This window comes from Oryx dammah, unplaced genomic scaffold (genome assembly GCF_014754425.2).
Source record: "Oryx dammah isolate SB20612 unplaced genomic scaffold, SCBI_Odam_1.1 HiC_scaffold_24, whole genome shotgun sequence".
In the NCBI taxonomy this organism is placed as follows: Eukaryota; Metazoa; Chordata; class Mammalia; order Artiodactyla; family Bovidae; genus Oryx; species Oryx dammah.
In genome coordinates, this window is record NW_024070208.1 from 34,555,763 (window position 1) to 34,578,766 (window position 23,004).

The 23,004-nt window shown below is 41.6% G+C and overlaps 1 protein-coding gene across 1 annotated transcript in view; it reads right to left on the reverse strand.

Moving 5' to 3' along the window:
• Positions 1-3,883: 3,883 nt before the first annotated feature.
• Positions 3,884-23,004, reverse strand: part of SGCG (sarcoglycan gamma) — a 29,558-nt gene continuing 10,437 nt past the window's right edge. The window contains exons 4-8 of the mRNA XM_040266789.1: positions 21,666-21,750; positions 15,669-15,788; positions 14,299-14,371; positions 6,598-6,721; positions 3,884-4,634 (exon numbers count right to left, since the gene is read on the reverse strand). Of these exons, the coding sequence (XP_040122723.1) occupies positions 4,461-4,634; positions 6,598-6,721; positions 14,299-14,371; positions 15,669-15,788; positions 21,666-21,750 (576 nt within the window). The 3' untranslated portion in view covers positions 3,884-4,460. The remainder of the gene's footprint in view (positions 4,635-6,597; positions 6,722-14,298; positions 14,372-15,668; positions 15,789-21,665; positions 21,751-23,004) is intronic.

Consider the following 23,004-nt stretch of genomic DNA (forward strand, 5'->3'; position numbering starts at 1 on the left):
TGGGTTTAATGAGGCTTTTCCATTGGAGATCTGGAGAAGGAAATTCAACCCACTCCAGTACTCTTGCTTGGAGAATCCCATGGAGGGAGGAGCCTGGCAGGCTACAGTCTATGGGGTCTCTAAGAGTTGGACACAACTGAGCAACTTCACTTTCACTTTTCCATTGGGGGTGGGGGTTGGGCTACTCCCCTTTAATCAAACACAGTGAAACCATGAACACCCACCCACCCTAAACTACACAGACCTGAGAAACAGCCTCATCTAAACTTAGATCCGGTTTTGCTGCCCAGAGTTTACAGCAGATGGATTTGGGAAGTTTTCATTATTTGAAACTTTTAGATTTTGAAGTTCAGGGTAAGGAATTTTGGACCCAAACTATTTTTTAAATTATTATTATTTTATGCCTTTTACCCTATTTTGCTTTTCTTATTGAAAGGAAACTGGAGACTGCCAACCAGTGTGTGAGCAGCTGCTCCTGGGGAGGGGGTTGGAACAGGCCTTCTGCCCATGGAGGCGGGCTCTGTGCTGCCCTGTGGGCAGGAGGCCTGAGTGGTCCGCAGCCACTGGCGGGGGAACAGGTGAAGGCCCAAGAATGATGCTGGGAAGATGTTTGCATAGCGTTTAGTCAAATAAAGAGAAGTAGTTGACAGGTTAACTTTGGGGACCAGTGGGTGTTCTTCCATCAGTGCGGACCAGTGGGTGTCCTTCCATCAGTGCCAGTTGACATCCTGTGTCCTTCAGTGTTTTGTCGACCTCAAGGATAAGAGAGTAGAGAATGGCAAGTAGATGAGACTTAGCTAGTCATGTATTGCTCAGGGTTCCACCAGAGCCTGGAGCCAGTGGGAGACATGTGGACACCACGTGGGAAGAGGTCTCCTTCCAGGAGTTGACCAGCCATCAGGGCCAGAGTCTGTGCCCGCAGGATGCCTGCCCATGGGCAGGAGCTGGAGCTTCCTAACTGCGGGTGGAGTTTCCTAAACCCCTGACTTCTAGAGCTTCCCCACTGATGTTGTTTTGCCACATTTGGTCTAAAGTGTCATCAGTCCTCCATTGGTGAGAAAGCTAGTCCCAGGCCCGTGCTGTCAAGGCATGGGAGAGCCTGGGGGGACATGGATACCAGAGCCAACGTGAGTTACATTTTATTTAAAAAGAAGAACCACATGCTTAAAATCTCTGCTTCTTTCTCTTGTGTTTGTTAAGGCCCTGGATACAAAGACCAGGACAAAAACCGAAACTGCACTGACTATTCAGGTCAAAATTCACTTTCTACTCCATGCCCTTCTTACCCTCTTGTTCCACCTGCTTGTTTATGCCCGACCCAAAGTTCACTTGGTTTTCAAACCACAGCCAGTGTGTAGTGGCAGTTACAGAGAAGACTGAAGCCCAGTGAGCTGTGATGTGTTAGATCGGGGAATGGCGGGGACAAACAGTACAAGCAACCCAGCCTCGCTAGCTTCATGCTGGGGATGGCTCTGCTCTTCAGAAGAGCTTCCACCCTGCTCCCCTGTCCCTCATGAGCAGAGACTGACCTGGGGGGCGCCAAGGGGGGAACCTGAGCCCTGTAGGAGCTGCGGAGCCTGTGAAGGGTTGAGAGGTTCACGTTTGCTCCACTGAAAGGTCTTAGAAAATCTAGTTTGCTGCAAATCTAACTTTATTATTAAAGCTGACATTTTGATCTTCATTTTTTGACTTGTGTCTGCTTCTCAGTTGGTTCGGAAATTGGAAAAGAAATAAAGACTGTTTTTCAAGGTCCCTAAAGTATCAACCACTACTCAGTGGTCGTAACCACTTGGTGCGTAGTCCGTGTATGTGCCTTGTTGCGGGTGCTCCTAGCATGGCCTTGCCCCTTCAGGGGAGATTTAAACTACACTGTATAATGTACTTAAGAAGATAGGTTTATGCAATACATTCTAGAATACAGCCCATCTGAAAGTCTGGCTTGAAACCAAAGAGAAGTTCCTCGTCACTCTGGAGAATGCAGATAGTAACAAAGCAATCCCACTGCTGGGCATACACACTGAGGAAACCAGAATTGAAAGAGACACATGTACCCCAATGTTCATCACAGCACTGTTTATAATAGCCAGGACATGGAAACAACCTAGATGTCCATCAGCAGATGAATGGATAAGAAAGCTGTGGTACATATACACAATGGAGTATTACTCAGCCGTTAAAAAGAATACATTTGAATCTGTTCTGATGAGATGGATGAAACTGGAGCCGATTATACAGAGTGAAGTAAGCCAGAAGGAAAAACACCAATACAGTATACTAACACATATATATGGAATTTAGAAAGATGGCAGTGATGACCCTGTGGAGGGAGAGGGAAAGGGTGAGATGATTTGGGAGAATGGCATTGAAACATGTACAATATCATGTAAGAATCGAATCGCCAGTCTATGTCCGATGCAGGATACGGCATGCTTGGGGCTGGTACACGGGGATGAACCAGAGAGATGTTGTGGGGAGGGGGGTGGGAGGGGGGTTCATGTTTGGGAACGCATGTACACCCATGGTGGATTCATGTCAATGTATGGCAAAACCAATACAGAATTGTAAAGTAAAAAATAAATTAATTTAAAAAAAAAGAATATCAGACAATAAAGTATAAGGATTAGGCACCACAAAAAAAAAAAAAAGAAACAAAAGTTTGGATTTACACCTTTTATTTAAAATGTTTATTCCCCGTCCTTTGAGTCTTTTTTTTTTTTTTTTTGACTCTGCTTTATCATCGACATTTTTTTGGACATGTACACACATTCTGTAAGAACCCATCTATAGCAACTGGGTTGGAAGACTTTTTTTTCTGCACAAACATGGTATAAGAGAGTAAATATGACACAAAAATGACAACACTACTATGACAACAGGAGTGTCACAGCAAGAAAGCAGACATTGATTCTAAAAATCAGGACTTAACTAAATGGAAAAAGGAAATACTCATTTAAATAATCTAAGTCCCCACCCTCCCAATCCCCTGAAACTAGGAGTGTTATATTCAGAGTTGAGTTTGCTCTTAACTGATTAGGACACACTGTATTTTTAAAATTTTAATTTTAATTTTATTTTGTATTAATAATTTCAAATGTTTATAATACCAGTAATTTAAATATTAAGAAACTGTTAGGAGTGGGTTGCATTGTTAATACCTTGTTAAGACAGCATTAGAAATAAAGACCACTTTTCTTCAGTTCTGAGACTGTGGAAAATGAAACCGATGTTGTATTTCTAGTCATAAATCCTTTAATGGGAAAGTTGCAATGCTGTTGGTCTCACCACGTCTTGTGCTGTGTGGGGATTCTAATGGGAATGATCAGTAAAACACATCAAAACCAATACCTGGCGTTCGGTGTGATGAAGGCATTCTACCGTGAAGTAAAACCACAAAACCAAAGCATTCATGGGTTAGTGTGTGTGTCCACCATATTCATATACAGATCACACAGCCGAGGATGGCAACTGTGAGCAGGGACTCAGTGAAGCTCCGCTCCACCCCTGGTCCCTCACCTCTCCTGTGAGGTGAGCATGTGGGCTGGGCAGCGGCAAACCCCCACCAGCTCATGGGGCCATCTTGGTGGATGACAAAACTCCCCTTGACTTTAGTTTCTCCACCTTTCACGTAGGCATCAGCCCGTCTGTGCAGGTATCAGGTAAATAGGTGATGCAGGTGCAATGAGACACAGATCAAAGTTTTCCAAAGTGAAAACTGACGTTGAAATGTTAGGGTCCAGTTGAGTTTAATTTTAGTAGATACTGGGTGACCTGTGACTTGACTCATCTGAACCTTTTTTTTTTTTTTTTTATCACCAGCAACTGGGGGAAAAACAGTACTGAACTCAAAAAGAGTTGTGAGGATTAAAGAAAGCAACACACACTGTGAAGTCTATGAAAAATGTAGGTTGATTTTTATTGCTTATGGACTATATAAAGAAACATGATCAGTTGTGTACAATTTATTCCTCTGACCACATTCTGAAAGTCAGATCAATCTCAACATCCTTTTAAAACTTGAAGATTTTCTTCTGAAACCAGACACACTTTGCGTTGAAATGAATACAGCTCCTGCAGGATTGATTGACACAGTGGAAAAGCTCAGAGAACTCTGAGGCACCTGGGCAGGACTCAGACTACTCTCACGGGAGGTCAGAGGTCGCCAGCTGAGCATCACACATCCATGCATCCATTCCACACAGCAGCCCAACATCCCATCACAGACCAACACGCACAGGACAGGGAAAGTCACAATGGTTCTGATCCTTGGACTTTTGTGTCTAAGGTCCACTCTGAGATCACAGTTTCACGGGACCATTTTCAGTGGTACGTTTGAGCTCCTTTCAAACTCCCACACGCAAACTCAGCTCACCGTTGTCGAGTGGCTCCAGCTGGGAAGGCTGAGGTCTGCACTGCTGAGCGCACCGAGACACAGCAGATGCTCCCTGGGCGGTGCTGATGGTTTAGAGGCAGAGATGACTGTGCTCGTGGCACGTGGTACCCACGCCGGCCACAGACAGGTAGAGCTTCCCATCTGGACACGCACAGACTTCGTAGAGCCCCTGGGAGCTGCCCGCGGGCCCCTGGCTCCCCAGAGCCAGCTCGGGCAAAAACACAGTTTCTGCGTCGAGCACAAGCTGCTTGGGAGAGAGTGAGACAAGACATGGTCAAGGGGAGGGAACATGACAAACACAAAACTCAAATGCTCCAAATGTTCCAAGTTCTTTCTCTGCATAGAAAATGAAGTAGGCACCTGCCTTGGCTGAAGTCACATTATAATGACCTGATTCTTTCAAAGCCTATTTCTCATTTCCACCTGGGCAGGGGGGATAAATATTCCTTAGGAACTGGAGGGAAGTCTTTTTTTTTTTTCCTTTTATTCATTGCACTAGGCCAGCTAGGAAAGTGTATGATGTGACACTCCTTGAAGACCTTTCAGAGTTATCTGGCCAAAATAATACCATTTTTTGATTCACATCGACCTTGTGTTCCACTTTGACCTTCAGCTTCTCCTCCTATTAGGATAAAGTACAAGCCGCAGAAGTTGACTCATCTTATTCATTTTACCTTGTGAATGCTGGAATTGCTCATGATATTATTTTCCTAGGAGAGGCAATTAAATTCATCGTAATGGCTAGCAACCATTTCTCCAGCTTTTAAAATTTTATTTGCAACTCTGTTGCCTTCTATTAGGTACAGGAAGCAAGTGACACACAGACAACTAAAATAAGAGGGAAGCCACTGGACTTTTTGTTCCTGGAGAGGTTTAGTTGAACCAAGATGCACACAAATGGCTGTTGATTGAGTTTTGGAAATCTCTGACAGCTAAAAGAAATCAGAGTCATAGCACAGAGCAACCAGGCCTGAGCCCCAGCAGGGTGCTCACTTATCAGGACGAGCTGAACTATGTTTGGGAAGCTCCCACGTTCTTCCTAACCAACAAGGTGGAATCCTACCTTTGTTTTATGCGGCTCTGGTCCCGTCAGGCCAGGCTCTGAATACACTGGCATCCCAGGATGCTGACGTCTCTGCAGGCAGTGCAGGGTGACAGTACAAGTGCATGGCAGGCAGGCTTTGCCTTGGGGTCTGGGCCACCATCAGAGCAGGGAGTCAAATGGGTCTTATGTTTTTTGGAGCAGAACCTATATCGGTTATTGTCTAATGCTTTGCTACTGCTGCTGTTAGTTACTAAGTTGTGTCCGACTCTTTGTGTCCCATGGGCTATAGCCGGCCCAGGCTCCTCTGTCCATGGGATTTCTCAGGCAAGAATACTTGGGTTGACATTCCCTTCTCCAGGGGATCTTGCCAAGCCAGGACTGAACCTACCTCCTGTGGTCTACCTCTGCAGTCTCAACCACACCCCCTCTTAATATTAAATTAATATCAGTTCAAAATGATCTTACTGCATTGATGTCTCTTAGCCCTGTGACATAGTGAAGTAAATACTATTTCCTGTACTTGACAAATGAGGAGAGAAGCCCAGAGAGGCCTGTTAATGTCCCTGATTCAAACAGGTAATTGGCGAATTGATCTCACACTAGAAGGATCAATAAATAGTAGGGAGCCTGTGCCTTGCTGCCCATTCTCAGAGGGGCTCTTATCAGGGATGTTTTATTTCTGGACTGGAGGTTCCAGAGTTTTCTTTATTACAACTCTTATTTTTCATATTTGACTTTCACTGAACCAGGACTTGATGTGAGCAAGCACCCTGGGTGGTAAAAAATAAAAAAAGAGTTATCCCTTACAGGTGACCCCCAGTGATGGTTCTACTGAGAGGGTCGCTAGGAAGTGGCAGAATGGACATTCTTTGCGAGCTCTGAATGTCCAGGACTTTTTCAAAGCTGAAAACAATAAGAGACTTGATAGTACAAATGCCAAAGAAAGCAGTCTGGATCAAAAGAGACTACTTTTAACCTTTCTTGGCTTTTCTTTCAGTGTTAAATTTTTTCCTTCTTTCACATATTCTGTGATGCCTTTCATGATATCTCTTTACAAACTGTAATTTGCTGATGCCTTATTGGACGTGAATGTCATCATTACATGGTGGACGTGAGGCTTGTATAATGGGAGCACCCACCACCCACCGTCCGCTGGACTCACCATCCCATCACTGCTCTGAAGAACGATGTCCATCTGGGTAAGGGCCTCGATCTTCCCTGCAGGGGCTTGAATGTGAACGCCTTTGGGGGCGTCCATGCTGAGACTCCGTGTCGGGGATTCTAGTCTGAAATGAGGGAAGGAAACCAAGAAAAAATGGCATAAAAAACAGCCACCCCAGGAATCCCCCAACCAATGGATAATATACTATATATTTTACTGATTATATTCTTAGAGAACATAAATCTTAGAGAATATAATCAGTAAGATCATAGAGAATATAATCAGTAAGACACAGTATCTTCCAATAGAGATAGAGACATATAGAGAATATATATCAGTAAGATACATAGTATATTCATTCTTTTTAAAAAAATTTAAATTAATTAATTTATTTTAATTGGATGCTAATTCCTTTACAATATTGTGGGTTTTGCCATACATTGGGAGCCTGGCATGCTGCAGTCCATGAGGTTGGACTGAACAGCTGCTGTTCAGTCACTAAGTCATGTCCAACTCTTTGCAACCCCATGGACTGTAGCATGCCAGGCTCCTCTATCTTTCACTATCTCCCAGGGTTTGCTCTAACTCATGTCCATTGAGTCAGTGATACCATCCAACCATCTCATCCTCCGTCATCCCCTTCTCCTGCCTTCAATCTTTCCCAGCATCAGGGTCTTTTCCAGTGAGTCAGCTCTTCCCATCAGGTGGCCAAAGTATTGGAGCTTCAGCTCCGGCATCAGTCCTTCCAATGAATATTCAGCGTTGATTTTCATGGATAAATCCAGAAATAAAGGGCAGTAAAGAAATTAACTTCCCATCAATGAGAATCTATGAAATTAATATCCTCTGAAAACTGATGCAAACATTGACCATCCCAGCCCTGTGCGGCAGCTCCAGACAACGTGGTCAGTGGGCTGGCATGCCACACCAAAAGAAAGTGCTACTGGTGAATATCTCTGGAAAACTTTTTTTTTTTTAGCCCAAACCCAGACTTCTTTGGGAAAAAGAGAAATTTAAGGGAAACACATTCATTTGCTACATGTTCACAAAAGTTTGGAGTTCGTTGTTTGCTTTTTTTTCTCATTTAGGAAGATTACAGGGCACATGCAGCAATTTCTCCTGGAAAAATGACTAAGTAATGGAGTTTACAGACAAGGGGGAGACTGGCCTCAGCAGGCCTTGTTTCTGTAAGATTCAGCAGCATCTCCTTGTGATTTAGTCAAACACAAATTCAGAACCAGGAACACGGAAGCAGGGATCTTCTCTTGCTTCTGCTTGGAAATGACTGATGGCATTTCCACCAAATGGCCCAGCAGGATCACTGGACAGGCTTTTCATCTGCTTCAACCCGACTCAACCAAAAGGGAAAAGGCTGACTTGCTTGGAATGTTTAAAGATCCATGAGAAGGAGAAAGGGACCCATCGCACTGCAGGGTCAGAGTAGGGTTCAGGTGGCAGGAGAAAGAAAGGGTAGCATTTAAGAGGCGAGAAGTGCCTGGTAATGAATTTGCGTCTGAAGTGACTGATCGACTTTTAAAATAATTTCTTAATTGAAGTATAGTTGATTTACAATGTGTGTTAATTTTGGCTGCATAGAAAAGTGACTTGGTTATACATATATATATATATAATCTTTTATATTCTGTTCCATTATAGTTTATCATAGAATATTGAGTACAGTTCCCTATGCTACACAGTAGGACGTTGTTGCTTATCCATCCTATATATAATAATCTGCATCCCAAATTCCCAATCCTTCCCTCCCCCAACCCGCTTGGCACCCACCAGTCTATTCTTTATGTCCTGGAGTCTGTTTCACAGACAGTTTCATTTGTGTCATACTTTAGCTTCCACATATAAGTGATATCCTATATTATTTGTCTTTCTCTGTTTGGCTTACTTGACTTAGTATGATAATCTCTAGTTGTATCCATGTTGCTGCAAATGACATTATTTCATTCTTTTTTATGACTGAGTGGTACCAATCAACCTTTAAATCAGGTGGATTACTGCCTTTAATTGGCAAGTTTTCTCATCTACCACTATTTGTTATGGAAAATAAAGCTCCTTTTTCTTATGTCCCTTTCAATATGTAAGATCTGACCTGTTATACATGTTAAAATATGACTTTGAGCAGAGATATTCCTGGAATGTATTGGTCAAGTTCTGTTGGGTTTAGGTGTTTGGGGAAACATGCTGGTACCTACATGAGCCTGGTCTGCTGATGGAGGCACCTTCTGGCCACTGCTAACTGCCCGCGTCTTTCCTGCCTGGACTGATGGAAGACAGCGGAGGGGAAGGAGGAGGGTGTGAGCACCCTGCACCGCTGGGCCCATTTCAGGTACCCTGGCGAAGGTGAGTCCATTTCCAGGGTCATTCTCAAACCACAAGTGACCTCAACAGGACCAATGACTAGTTGTTAATGTTCTCACAACGCAATGCTCCCAGAAGCAGACTTCGTCCCCTCTGCATTATTTCTATCCTTGAAGACGAAACATTTCAATTCAGTACAGGTTTAGACCCATATTACCAAAAAGGCTGAGATGAGAATGCTCTGAAGTACACATTTCCGTGAATGCGTTCAACATGGTCAGATATCAAAGACCTAATGTTCACATGGAAAAATAAGCAAGAACAGACAGAGAAATGGTGAAAGAGAAAAACTCTGAGAGGGTGTGTGTGTGTACGTATGTGTGTATGCATATGTGTGTGTGTGTGCTTAGTCCTACCAGATGCTGAAATATCTTCTCAAGATCTATGAGATATCTCTGGGCATTTCATACACACTAGGTTGTAGCTTGGAATCAGTCTCCATAAAATATTCAAGTTCCAGCCCCTAGTCTCTGTGGAATCCTGATTTCTCCTTGAGTACCCCTGACTTAGCTTCCACTCCACCATGGGCTTCCCAGGTAGTGCCAGTGGTGAAGAACCCACCTGCAGCACAGGAGATGCATGAGACCTGGGTTCGATCCCTGGACTGGGAGGATCCCTGGACTGGGAGGATCCCCGGAGGAGAGCATGGCAGCCCACTCCAGTATTCTTGTCTGGAGAATCCCATGGACAGAGGAGCCGGGTGGGCTACAGGCCACAGGTTTGCAGAGAGTCAGACATGACTGAGCAACACATGCACTGACTGTGAATTTTCTACTTGGTTACTGGGACCTGGGAGTGAATGGGCTTCCTTGGTTTCTACTTAGGTGATATTTATAAACTGTATTAAGGAAATCAATATTTACAAGTGTTTGAAATGGGAACAAATACTTCCACGTCTGTTCATTTTACTCATCTAATGAAGAAACATATGTGTTACTATGTCCTAGGCATGGTTTCCGCCATCACATCCCTACTGGGCTGTAGGGGCTTTGCAGTTTGCCCCACTGCGTCCACATCTACTGATTCTTTAAGTTTCCGTTCAAGAGCTTTCTTATCTGTGACTTCATCTCAGATCACCGTAGGAAGAGTTACACTCTTTCTCCTATGCCCTCACTATCATTTTGCACCTTCATCATGGCAATGAATGATGTCATTGTAGCTTGTTTGCACGTTTCTTTCTCCCAACAGACTTTAAACTCACTAAGGTCAGGGACCATGCCTTTTATCACTGTGGAACCAGCATCTATATAGACTCTGGCACGTAAACACACTTTATACGTTTTTGCTGAATTTTTTTTAAAAAGATTGAATTATATCATGCATAAATGAGAATTAGGTTTAAAATGGTATGTTACAGTTCATACTTCTCTTGAGGATGACCTTGCCCTAAGAAATGTAAATCTAGCTTAAATACAAGTCAATTATATATTTTTCTTAAAGAAAATAACTGTTACCCTTTCATAACTACCATTTGAGCAAATACCAAAATTTAAATTGTGATATTTAAACATGTATATTTCAGAGGTCTTTTTATAAATGATCTTCATGATCTTAACCCAACAATATCCACAAAGTTTTCATAGGTCAGTTAACATATTCCAGAATCGATCTCATTTTACTCAGGCCAGGAATAGTAATGCTACTGGACATAGACATAAAAAGTGAAAGACAAGTGATAGCATGAACTCACAGAAGACAATACAACTCTGACGCACTCGGTCAGCAGAGTCTGGTGGTAAATCAGGGAGTAAATCACTAAAGGGTTCCCCTGGGTGGTGGAAGGTGGGAACAGAGCGTACACTGGCTTTGGAGCCAGAGCTAAGTTGAGTCATGAGTTGGCTGCCTTTTTTCCTTTGTGTCTTAGAATGTGCTCCTACCTTGAGCTCAGTGTTCTCTTTTGTAAAATGGGGATTGAGTTGATGCTTTTCAGGTCGAGCTGACGAGGAAACGAGATAAATTATGTGACAGTACAGACACATTTCCTGGCAGTGGCAGGCATTCGAAACCTGTTAGTTCATGTCTTCCATCCAAACCCCATTCCTCAAGCAATTCCTTATAATTTCATTATGTTCTCAATCACTCTGGTTGTAACACTTGGGTTATGGAATATTCCCTTAGTGTCATGTTTTAGAAAGCCAGAGAATATTCTTCTGCCATTTCTTTTTCAGGAAAGGCCTGTGTAGAAGCAAGAAAATTTATTTCCTAATGGGAAAAATGTAAGACGAATTGTTTAATTATGAGGCCTATACTTTTAAAACAGTGACGTTCATTGCAAAGAGTGGTTTGGCAGCTCTACAATTTATATTATTTTTAATAACAAAATTTTTCTCATGGCATTATTTTTTAAAGATATTGAATCATGTTTCTTTTCTACAAAAATAAAATGTTCTTCTTCCCTAACTATAATAATTCTATAATATTGATCTCATGGTCCTTTATCAAAATCAATGAAACTTACAATTTAATTATAGTCACAATCTAATTTTATGCTGCAAATGTTCTCTAAGTGGGTAAGATGAATTGAGCTCTCATTTGCTTTAGATTAATGTTTAATTCGGAGAAGGCAATGGCACCCCACTCCAGTACTCTTGCCTGGAAAATCCCATGGACGGAGGAGCCTGGTGGGCTGCAGTCCAGGGGTTGCTAAGAGTGACTTCACTTTCACTTTTCACTGTCATGCATTGGAGAAGGAAATGGCAACCCACTCCAGTGTTCTTGCCTGGAGAATCCCAGGGACGGGGGAGCCTGGTGGGCTGCCGTCTATGGGGTCACACAGAGTCAGACATGACTGAAGCAACTTAGCAGTAGCAGCAGCAGCAATGTTTAATTAGACATTAACATTAAGAGAAATGCCAAATTTCCTAACTCCAATTCCATTTGGTATGAATATCCAGTTGGTATAATAATGATAATAAAAATGATTAATTTGTATTCCATTTTCAGTTTACAAAACATTTTTAACTTCATAGCTTATTAAATCTTCCCCAGAATACTCTGAGATGTATAATACTACCAATGTTTTATGAGAAAATATAGCCTGAAAGGGTTAGTTTGGCCAAGGTCACCAGGCTTGTTTGTAAAGCTGGAGTTCCTACTGTACATTATTCCCCTATTTATACATAATATATTAGAATATGCTAGTTGACCTGAATATTTTTTCAAGTTCAAATTCTAAATGTGACTTTAAGTGACACTGTAGACTTGTAGACACTTGTTTTTAAAACTATTGTTTGTTTTTGTTATAAAGTACAAACACACTATTAGAATAAACAGTTACAGCAGTAAAGGACATTCAGTAGCCAGTGAAATACACACAGGCACACAGAGACTCTGTATAAAGAAAAAACACACATAGAACGAGGTGATTTTATATATTTTGATATTACATAGAGATATACCAAAGGTTGAGGATATTATGCCAGTCGCAAAAGGACATATACTGTATGATTCCACTTAAACAGGGTGCCGAGAGTCCTCAGATTCATAGACACAGAGGGCAGGGTGGTGGCATTCAGGGTCTGGGGAAGGGGACAGGAGTTAGTGTTTAAGGGGTGTGGAGTTTCAGTTTTCCAAGATGTAAAGAATTCTGGTGACTGGAGGTAGGGATGGTTGACAACAATAAGCCTACTATAGGCTTTTGAACTGTACGTTTAAAAGTGGTTAAGAAGGTAAAATTTATGTGTATTTTGCCACAGTTGAAAAAAAAGATATATCAACGGTTTACAATTTCTTTGCATATATGGATTCATCACGTTCTCAGTTTTGTAATGCTCTTGTCTCTACTCACAGTGCACATATTTAAAAAATGTAATGTAAACTGAAATTTCTGAGAATGCCTTTTGGACATTTTAAGCCCATATAGGGCACAATTCTCTTTCACTAAAAGGTACAATTGTTTTACCTCAGCTGATGATTTTCAGGGAAGAATGATGGGTTGGTGAGCTGAAGCATGAGGACAAGGAGACGTCCATGGGTGTCCAAGGTAAGGAGGGGCACCCCAGTCAGGTGGGACAAGGTGTGTGGGAGTGTGGAGCTTGGGGCTGGCAGCTGCTCACTTTCAGGATGAGTGAGGAGGGAGGTGCCCAGGGTGCCAGTCTAGGGAGCCCCACGGAGACTAGGTCACAGGCCAAGTGCCCTGGGAGCATTCTGAACTTTCCTATGGCTGACATGGAGTCAATGAAGCATTTTTAAATAGCTGCATTTACACCCTTACTTTAATAGCAACGCTATTCACAGTAACCAGAAACTGTGGAAACCACGTCAATGTCCATCGACAGGTGAATGGATAAAGATGCTGTGGTATATTTACACACACACACAGAATGGAATATTATTCAGTTACACAAAAGACTGAAATAATGTTGTATGCAGCTATATGGATGGACCTAGAGATTATCCTACTCTCTAGTACGTATTCTAGTCAGACAAAGACAAATGCCATCGGATATCACGTCTGTGTGCTGTGGGCTGTCACCTCCGAGTCATTGCAGCCCTTTGGACTGTAGACTGCCAGGCTCCTCTGTCCATGGGATTTTTCAGTCAATAGTCTAGAATATTGGTGTGGGTTGCCATGTCATCCTCCAAGGGATCTTCCCCACCCAGGGATCAAACCCGCATCTCCCGTGTCTCCTGCATTTCAAGCAGATTCTTGGCCTGCTGAGCCATCGATGGTGCCACTTGTATGTGGAATCTAAAATATGACACAATGAACTCATCTACAAAACAGAAACAGACCCACAAACATAGGGAACAGACCTGTGGTTGTCAAGGGGGAGAGTGGCGATGGAGGGAGAGGAGGATTGGGAGTTTGGGGTTAATGGATGCAAACTGCTATATACAGGATGGGTAAACAATAAGGTCTTACTGTAGAGCACAGGGAGCTATGTTCAATATCCCATGGTAAACCATAATAGAAAATAAAATACAAAACTTTTAAGTATGTAAAGTATAAATATGTTCTGAACTATACATTTAAAAATGGTTACAATGATACATTTTATATGTGTATTTTTACCACAATAAAGAAAAAAGCTAGGAAAAAATAAAGAAAATAGTGGCATTTAGCCAAGTCCCTGAGGTTTCCTGGAGGAGGAACTAGTCTACTAGAACAGTGCAGGCGGCCCTGGGGCAGGGGCAGGGCTGGTCACCAGGCCTGCATCTCAGAGACGGGAGGACGGGATGCGCACAAGGACGTTCACCTTAAGGATTCTGTCAGAAATGACCTGTCATGGGTGGAAGGTCATCAGAATAAGGAACCACCTGGTAGCATCTGCTGAAGCATTACTCCAGCACATAACCAGTTTGTTTACATCTGAACAAAACTCTTACCTGAGGTCCTGGAGTGGGTCGGGTCTTACGAGGGGCGTCTCCACCGAATGTTCAAAAAGAGCCCCTTCAGGTCCTAAACACAAACCAAAGGTGCAGCATTCTTACAAAAGTAAACAATGGCCAACAAATCAAGCCTTTATACTGCATATTACAGGACATGTAGGTTCTGACTGTTGACTTTGTATAGACATTTGAGTTGTGGGATAAAACAGGCATAACTGCTTTCCTAGTTTTCCAAGAACACCACGATTTCACTAGGTTCCTATAAACAAAATATGATTTTTAAAGCAGTTGCAAATACCCAGGTTTGTTTTAGCTTTTTATTTTGTATTGGGTATAGCCGATGAACACTACTGTGGTAGTTTCATGTGGACAGAAAAGGGACTCAGCCTTACATATACACGTATCCATTCTCCCCCAGACTCCCCTCCCATCCACATAACATTGAACAGAGTTCCCTGGGCTATACAGTAGGTCCTTGTTGGTTATCCATTTTAAATATAGCAGTGTGTACATGTTCATCTCAAACTCCCTAACTATCCTTTTCCTCCATCCTTCTCCTCCCCCCGGCAACCATAAACTCATTCTCTAAGTCTGTGAGTCTCTTTCTGTTTTGTAAGTAAGTTCATTTGTATCATTTCTGTTTAGATTACACATATAAGGGATGTCATATGATATTTCTTCGTCTCTGTCTGACTTACATTATTCAATATAATACTCGTTAGGTCTATCATGTTGCTGCAAATGGCATTATTTCATTCTTTTTAATGGCTGAGTTATATTCCATTGTATATACAACTCGTCTTTATCCATTGCTCTGTTGATGGACACTTAGGTTGCTTCCATATCATGGCTATTATAAACAGTGCTGCAGTGAACACTGGGGTGTACATATCTTTCCTACTCAGGCTTATTTTAAAACCAGATAGCAACTGTTGTTTAGTCGCTAAGTCCTATCCGATTCTTTTGCGACACCATGGACTATAGTCAGCCAGGCTCCTCTGTCCATGGGATTTCCCAGGCAAGAATACTAGAGCGGGTTGCCATTTCCTTCTCCAGGGGATTTTCCTGACTCAGGGATCGAACCCAAGTCTCCTGCATTGGCAGGCTTGTTCTTTACCACTGAGCCACCTGGGAAGCCCCCTAGTTAATAATACTGTATCGTATATTTGAAAGTTGCTAAGAGAGTGCATCTTAAAAGTTCTCATAACAAGAAAATAAATTTGTAAGCATGTGTGGTGATGGACATTAACTAGGCTTAGTGTGGATCATTTCACAATATATATGAATATTGAATCACCATATTGTATACCTGAAACTAATGTTGTTTGTCAATTATTCCTTAATCAAAATTAAAGAGCTATACCTACCAGTTACTCGAAGTTTATCTGTACCAACCATGACTTTCTCTTCATCCACAGTGAACAGTGGCTTGCCATCCTTGGAGTGGATCTGAAACTGCTGACTCTGGACCTCTACCATTTGGGGACCTAAAGAATTAATTAAAACAGCTTATTATAAAGTGTTTACTCTGTGCAGTGTTACAAACTCTACTTTTACATGTGTTGTCACCCAGTAGTACCAAATCACTAAACATTTAGGATTTGTCACCAATAGTTTTTTTTTTTTTTGAATTCTATGAGTAAATTTTAAGTCCTAACCCTAAATCTTATTAAAATTAATTTAGGTCACATGTGTGTTGCTGCTGCTGCTGCTGCTAAGTCGCTTCAGTCGTGTCTGACTCTGTGCGACCCCATAGACGGCAGCCCATCAGGCTCCCCCGTCCCTGGGATTCTCCAGGCAAGAACACTGGAGTGGGTTGCCATTTCCTTCTCCAATGCATGAAAGTGAAAAGTGAAAGTGAAGTTGCTCAGTCGTGTCCGACTCTTAGCGACCCCATGGACTGCAGCCTACCAGGCTTCTCCGTCCATGGGATTTTCCAGGCAAGAGTACTGGAGTGGGGTGCCATTGTGTGTTAGTATATATCAAATATATGTATGAATGAATTATTTAAAAATTAATTTTCTCCAGCTTTTAAAACTTGCCAAAAATAATATAATTCTTTTATGAAGATTACTTAAATTGCTATTCTTTTGCATATCAACAACTGAGGATTTTGTTTTCTGAAATGTGAGATCTGTGAAAGACCATCTCAGTGACCAAAGTTAACCCAGGCAATGAGTCACTCGGATTCTCTCCTCTGCCCTACCCCTCACCTCCTACTCCTTGGAGGAAACAGACATCACCATGGAAATACACCCTCCAACTTCTGCCCTTCCCCTTCATCCCAGACATTTCTGTCTCCTCCACATCTTCTATTTTAGGGACAGGGCATCACTTTATCCCCCAAGCTGACTCCTTTCTCATGAACTTTAGACCCACTGTGAGCAACCCATGGCTGACTCAGCAAATGTTTGTTTCATGGGTGCTTCTAGTGCCAGCCATTGGTGATGCTGTACCTTTGGTGGGTGAGATCTTGTTCAGTCTCCCTCATTGGTGCACTTGGGTATCCAGCATTTTATGTCTCCTAACTTCTCTGTGCTTCTTGTTCTTCCAACCCTGCACCTTAACCCAGCATGAAGGATTAATGCTGGATTAATCTCTCTAGAACACAGCATTCAGCATTTGTTCAAGTGTTCCTGAATTCTTTTGTTGACTCTATAGTCTTATCTAGAAAAGTAAGTTTATTGTCAAATGGATACTTAAAGCTTCTGTGTATGTGTCCCTGTGTGCCTCACAGCATTCATTCAAGCTGAGAGGGACCTGCTAGAAATTAAATAGAAGTTTCACATTAACCAGTTTTGGATATTGTCACAATACATGTTCTGATTTGTACCTCAAAACCCTCCACACACATGCTTCAGTTAAATATGTGTATGTGTGTGTGTGCGTATGTTATAAAGTGGAAGTCATTTTTTCCCCCCATGTTTTATCTCTGTTCTCTTTAGGAAGGCTTGCTTTATTTTTTGTTAGTTGCCTATATTTTTGCTCTTCTTAGCTTTCCCCCAAACTCAGATACCCTGCAATTCAGTGTCACTATTTATCTCTTCTGGGTCACTGATATATCTGATGTATTTATCATATAAACATTGATCTGCATTAAGTGATGAATTTGAAGTTATTTGAGCTTAAAATCAAGATGAAAAAACCGGAGTTATTTATCCAGTAAGTTCACTGTTTAGCTCCCTGGAGGTTCATATAACAATTTGAGGGAAATTTATTAAGTAAAAGGGCTCAACTAAATGACATATTTTTTTCTGTAACCATTACTTCATATATATTGTTGAAATATTCAACAAAAAAATTTAGCTGCATGGTTTTCACGAGTAACAGAGCCAAGTAAACCCTCAAATCAAAGAAAATGCAGGAGAGTGAGTCTCTTCCATTCAATACAAATTTCTTGTATGTTTTTTTATGTTCAAAGTTCTGTGCTAAGAATTGAATATATATGAATGGGTGAGATGCAGATGGAATTCACAGCCCACTGAGGACAACAGAATGGTAAGCCCAGGGCAATGTGATAAGTGCCATGAGACGAACATGGACAGTGTCCAGCAAGGAATTCCTGACACCCAGTGGGGAGAATGTCTGGGCTGACCTGGAAGCATCAGTGTTTCCCTGATTGGGGATAAAGAGACCTTCCAGGTAGAGGGGCTGCCCCAGCAAAGGCACAGAGATGAATAAAATTCCATCTTCATTAAATAAAAAATATAGACACTGAAACATGTTTAGTGTTTAAACATGTTTAAATGTTTTCCACCTCAAAAGAAACTGTTCTCCATGTGACAACAAGCCTGCCATAGGAATAAATCACCTCTTAAAATAACTGAGTTTATAACTAAATCTTCTTTTATTAATAGTCTACTAGATTTTATAACCTTGCTGGGTGTGCATTAGAGATGAACACGTCACCCTCATTTGCAGCCACATCCTTTAAGAAACAAAACTCAAATACTTTCTTCATGATAAAGAGAGAGCTATTTGGTAAAATAAAATTTCTAATGAAAGGCTTTGGTTCAAACAAAGAGGGAAATAAATAAAAGATAAAGGAAGTAAATAAAGGCAGGTTTTATGGTCTGATGAATTCAGTTTGTGAAACTGGCCCAAGGGTTTTTCTTGCAAAAACACAATCAGATTCTTCCTAACTCACAATATACCCCATTAACACTGCCCCTCCCCACTATGCTAGCTTTAACTTAAGAGAGCATCATTTAAAAACAAACAGCACAAAGTCCTTTAGGAAGGTTTTATTCTACCACTGCAAATATGATATCGGACAGATACTGGACTAGAAGTCGAAAACTGCAGTTAAGTTCACTCTACTATTTTTTTTAGAGTAATCTTGCATTATTTAGTTCAGCTTTATAAGCCTGGAATCAATGACCCTTATCTGTGTAGCTTGACTCTAATCTTTAGGCTAGTCTTTTACATCTACACGCATGAGTTCACGGACTAAAATAGCAAGGAAAGGGCTCCAGTCCTGTTTATGGCAGCACTGTGGATGAACCTCTTGTTTTTAAAAATTTATTTTATTGAAATAGAGTTGATTTATGATATTGTAACTTCTGCTGTAAAGTGATTCAGTTATATATATATATATATTTATTTATTTATACATTTTCATATTCTTTTCCATTACAGTTTATTGTTGTTTTTGTTGTTTAGTTGCTAAGTCATTGTCCAACTTCATGTTGCGACCCCATGGACTGTAGCCTGCCAAGCTCCCCGTCCATGGGATTCTCCAGGCAAGAATACTGGAGTGGGTTGCCATTTCCTTCTCCAGGGGATCTTCCCGACCCAGGGATCAAACCCACATCTCTTACATTGGCAGGTGGATTCTATACCACTGAGCCACCAGGGAAGCCCTACGGTTTATTACAAGATATTGAATACAGTTCCCTGTGCTGTACAGTACAACCTTGCTGCTCATGCCTTCTCTAGGTAATAGCTTGCATCTGCTAACCCCAACCGCCCAGTCCATCCCTCTTCCCAGGCCCCTCCCGATGGCAGCCACAATCTGCTCTCTATGTCTGTGAGCCTGTTTTTGTTTCGTAGATAGGTTCACTTGTGTCATATTTTATTATTATTTTTTAGATTCCAAATGTAAGTGATATCATATGGTATTTGCCTTCCTCTTTGGGACTTACTTCACTTTAGTATGACCACCTCTAGGTTCATTCATGTTGCTGCAGATGGCATTATTTTGTTCTTTTCTGTGGCTGAATAAATAGTATTCCATTGTGCATATATGCCACATCTTCTTTATCCATTCATCCATTGATGGACACTTACGTTGTTTCCATGTTTTGACTGTAGTGAATAATGCTGCTAACCCCTTGATTTTTATTCCTGACTTTCTTTGTTGAAGTTCTCTCCTCTGTTTTGGCTGCTACATTTTGAATCTGTTTCCCACCCATGATCCTCTTCATGACCCCAAATCCCTCATGGTGTAGCTCAGACCTATACCTGAACCCCTGTGCACTTTGGAGCACCCTAGACAGGCCATCTTACCCCATACCATCTCCTAGAACTCTCTCCCAGCTGGTTTTTTAGCCCATCCCATACTACACAATCTTTCATTCACTCCTCTATTCATTCATTCAATAAGAATTTATTGAAAACACCTACTAAGTATATGAGTGGCCTGAATTAAGAACTGTGATAATGACTGAATAGAGTAACCTAACTACAATATTTGAGTATTACATAATAAAGTTATTATATATGTACATTCTTTGGAATACTATGTAGCCATTAAAATAATGCCATTGAAATAGCATATTCAAAAGCAGACACAATACTTTGCCAACCAAGGTCCATCTAGTCAAAGCTATGATTTTTCCAGTAATCATGTATGGATGTGAGAGTTGGACTATAAAGAAAGCTGAGTGCCAAAGAACTGATGCTTTTGAACTGTGGTGTTGGAGAAGACTCTTGAGAGTCCCTTGGACTTCAAGGAGATCCAACCAGTCCATCCTAAAGGAAATCAACCCTGAATATTCATTGGAAGGACTGATGCTGAAGCTGAAGCTCCAATACTTTGGCCACCTGATGTGAAGAACTGACTCATTTGAAAAGACCCTGATGCTGGGAGAGATTGAGGGCAGGAGGAGAAGGCAATGACAGAGGATGAGATGGTTGGATGGCATCAACAACTCAATGGACATGAGTTTGAGTAAACTCTGGGAGTTGGTGATGGACAGGCCTGGCATGCTGCAGTCCATGGGGTCACAAAGAGTCAGACATGACTGAACAACTGAACTGAACTGATACATGTATATGTATAACTGAGTCATATATATATATGCTGCTAAGTTGCTTCAGTTGTGTCCGACTCTGTGCGACCCCATAGACGGCAGCCTACCAGGCTCCGCCGTCCCTGGGATTCTCCAGGCAAGAACACTGGAGTGGGTTGCCATTTCCTTCTCCAATGCATAAAAGTGAAAAGTGAAAGTGAAGTTGCTCAGTTGTTTCCCACTCTTAGCGACCCCATGGACTGCAGCCTACCAGGGTCCTCCATCCATGGGATTTTCCAGGCAAGAGTACTGGAGTGGGGTGCCATTGCCTTCTCTATACATGTATACATGTATACATATGTAGTACAAATATATATTCCTTTCACCATCTGTTTGCTCTTTGGTCATTTCTTCCGATACTTATTCTTTCTAATCCTTTTGCTCTCTGTGCAAGATTCCATGGGACCTTGCTTCCATGTGACCATATTCTCTGATCTTATTTGTTGATCAGATGGGTGTACATGGCTCATCCAAGGGCAGCTGGTTGGACAGAGTGATTGGGCCAATTAGAGTGCTTTGTTGTGAGTTCAGAATTGAAGACACTGAAGACTAAGTTGGCTGGTGTTGAGAACTACAGTCAACCAGAGGAAGGACCAGAGAGTCCTGTAGAGTTAGGACTGATGTAATCACCACACCCAAGTGAAAATCATGGGCAAACACACACGGAAATGAAGGAAACACAGTGGAGAGAAGGATGGGGAGAGAAAGAGAGAGGAGGAATACTTTGACTCAGCCCCGGGTCTTTTTTGAGTGCAACTACCTTGTTTTCTTTTCTCTGCCTCTGCAAGATGATTTTGTATCCTGCAATAATCACTGTGCTTCTTGTACTACCTTAAATGGTCCTCTATTTCTTGGAATCAAAATAACTTCTATTAAAATACTTCAGACTGTCCTCCCACCAGGTGAATGACTCTCTATGGTCCACACAAGCATGATATTTAGAAAACTCACACTCTGATTGCTCATAAATAACTCTGAACACTTGAGAAGAAAAAACCAAATATATCCATTTGGCACAACTGTTCATGGACCACACACACACTCAAAGCACTCTGATGAAGCTGAACTTACCCACTTTTAACCTGCCTGTGACTTCTTCCGCGTTGCGTGCATTCATGGTGACATTCTGTGTAGACTGCAGAAGCAGAGATGAGTCCTAAAAATGGATTCACACAGTGAGCCAGATGTATACTATCTAAAGTGACTATACCTTTACATGTGTATATGAATTGAGGATTTATAGAAAATAATTTTTCCGATATCACAGATCCTGTGAGCCTATAAACTGTGGCTACATTTTTTAAAACTTGGATTATATTATGTGAATGGGGTAAATGCATTAAATTATTTCCCCACAAAATATAATAACCTCGTGGGTTTACAGAGTCCATGTACATTTTATAATACACCAGGTCCATTCTCAATGTGAAGATCTGAAACAATCAAATTTTAATCAGTGTTTGGTCTTTTCAAAAAAATTAAAATTTCATTTCTCACAATTTATGTCCAGGATATGATATATTTTTAAAGACAAATCAGAGAATGTTTAGCTCTTCTATAATAAAGACCGTATTACTTATTTTCAAAACACAAAAGTCTTCTCACAATTTCAAGAGCTTTTAAAATCTGTTGTATGCCTACGCTTTTAGAGCTCTTTGTTGGAAGATAAAGTGGCTTTATGAGCACGTAAGTGGGGTCATAGTCTGAATGGGGGCTTTGTTTCACAGAAGATTGCTGGCTCTTATATAAACAGTTTTCTTCAAAAGGAATGCAGTAATTTGGCTGTTGGATTCAGGTGGGTTTATGTCACTCAGAGGGAACCAAATATCTTCCAAATTGTGGGGGAATGATGTGTTTTTCTTTTTTCCAGAAGGAAAGAAGTTTTAGGAGCACTTTGGACATCTGGCTGGTTAGAAATTCTCCAACTTGCTTTGTGGAAGCACATGGGTTTACCAGCATCTCACCTCTTATCCAATGGTGTGAGCTTACTACTTGGTTTTGCTTTGTTATGAAATAACTAGCATGATAATAAAAGCTAACAATTCACTGAAGATTTTGACCATGCATCCTCTCGTTTACCTCCACACTTTGGAGGAGGTAGCTTTATTCCTCATCTACAGATGAGGACATTGAGTTCAAAGAGATTAAATGATAGTTCTCCCAAAGTCACAGCCAGCAAGTGACAGTTCTACGATGGAGCCCAGTTTTCAGGCGCCAACGTCCAGGCTCTCGTTCTTTTTTCTTTTTATCATTCTCCCTGTGGGCTGCGAGGCCCACCTCCGGGCGTGGACAAAGCCAGCTGTCCGGGGAACCACTCTGCCTGTCTCACGGATACTTCCCAACTCCCCTCTGCCCACTTTTTTTTCTGGCTTCCTCCTCAGGGGCTGGAAATGCTAATTGCTTTCTCAGC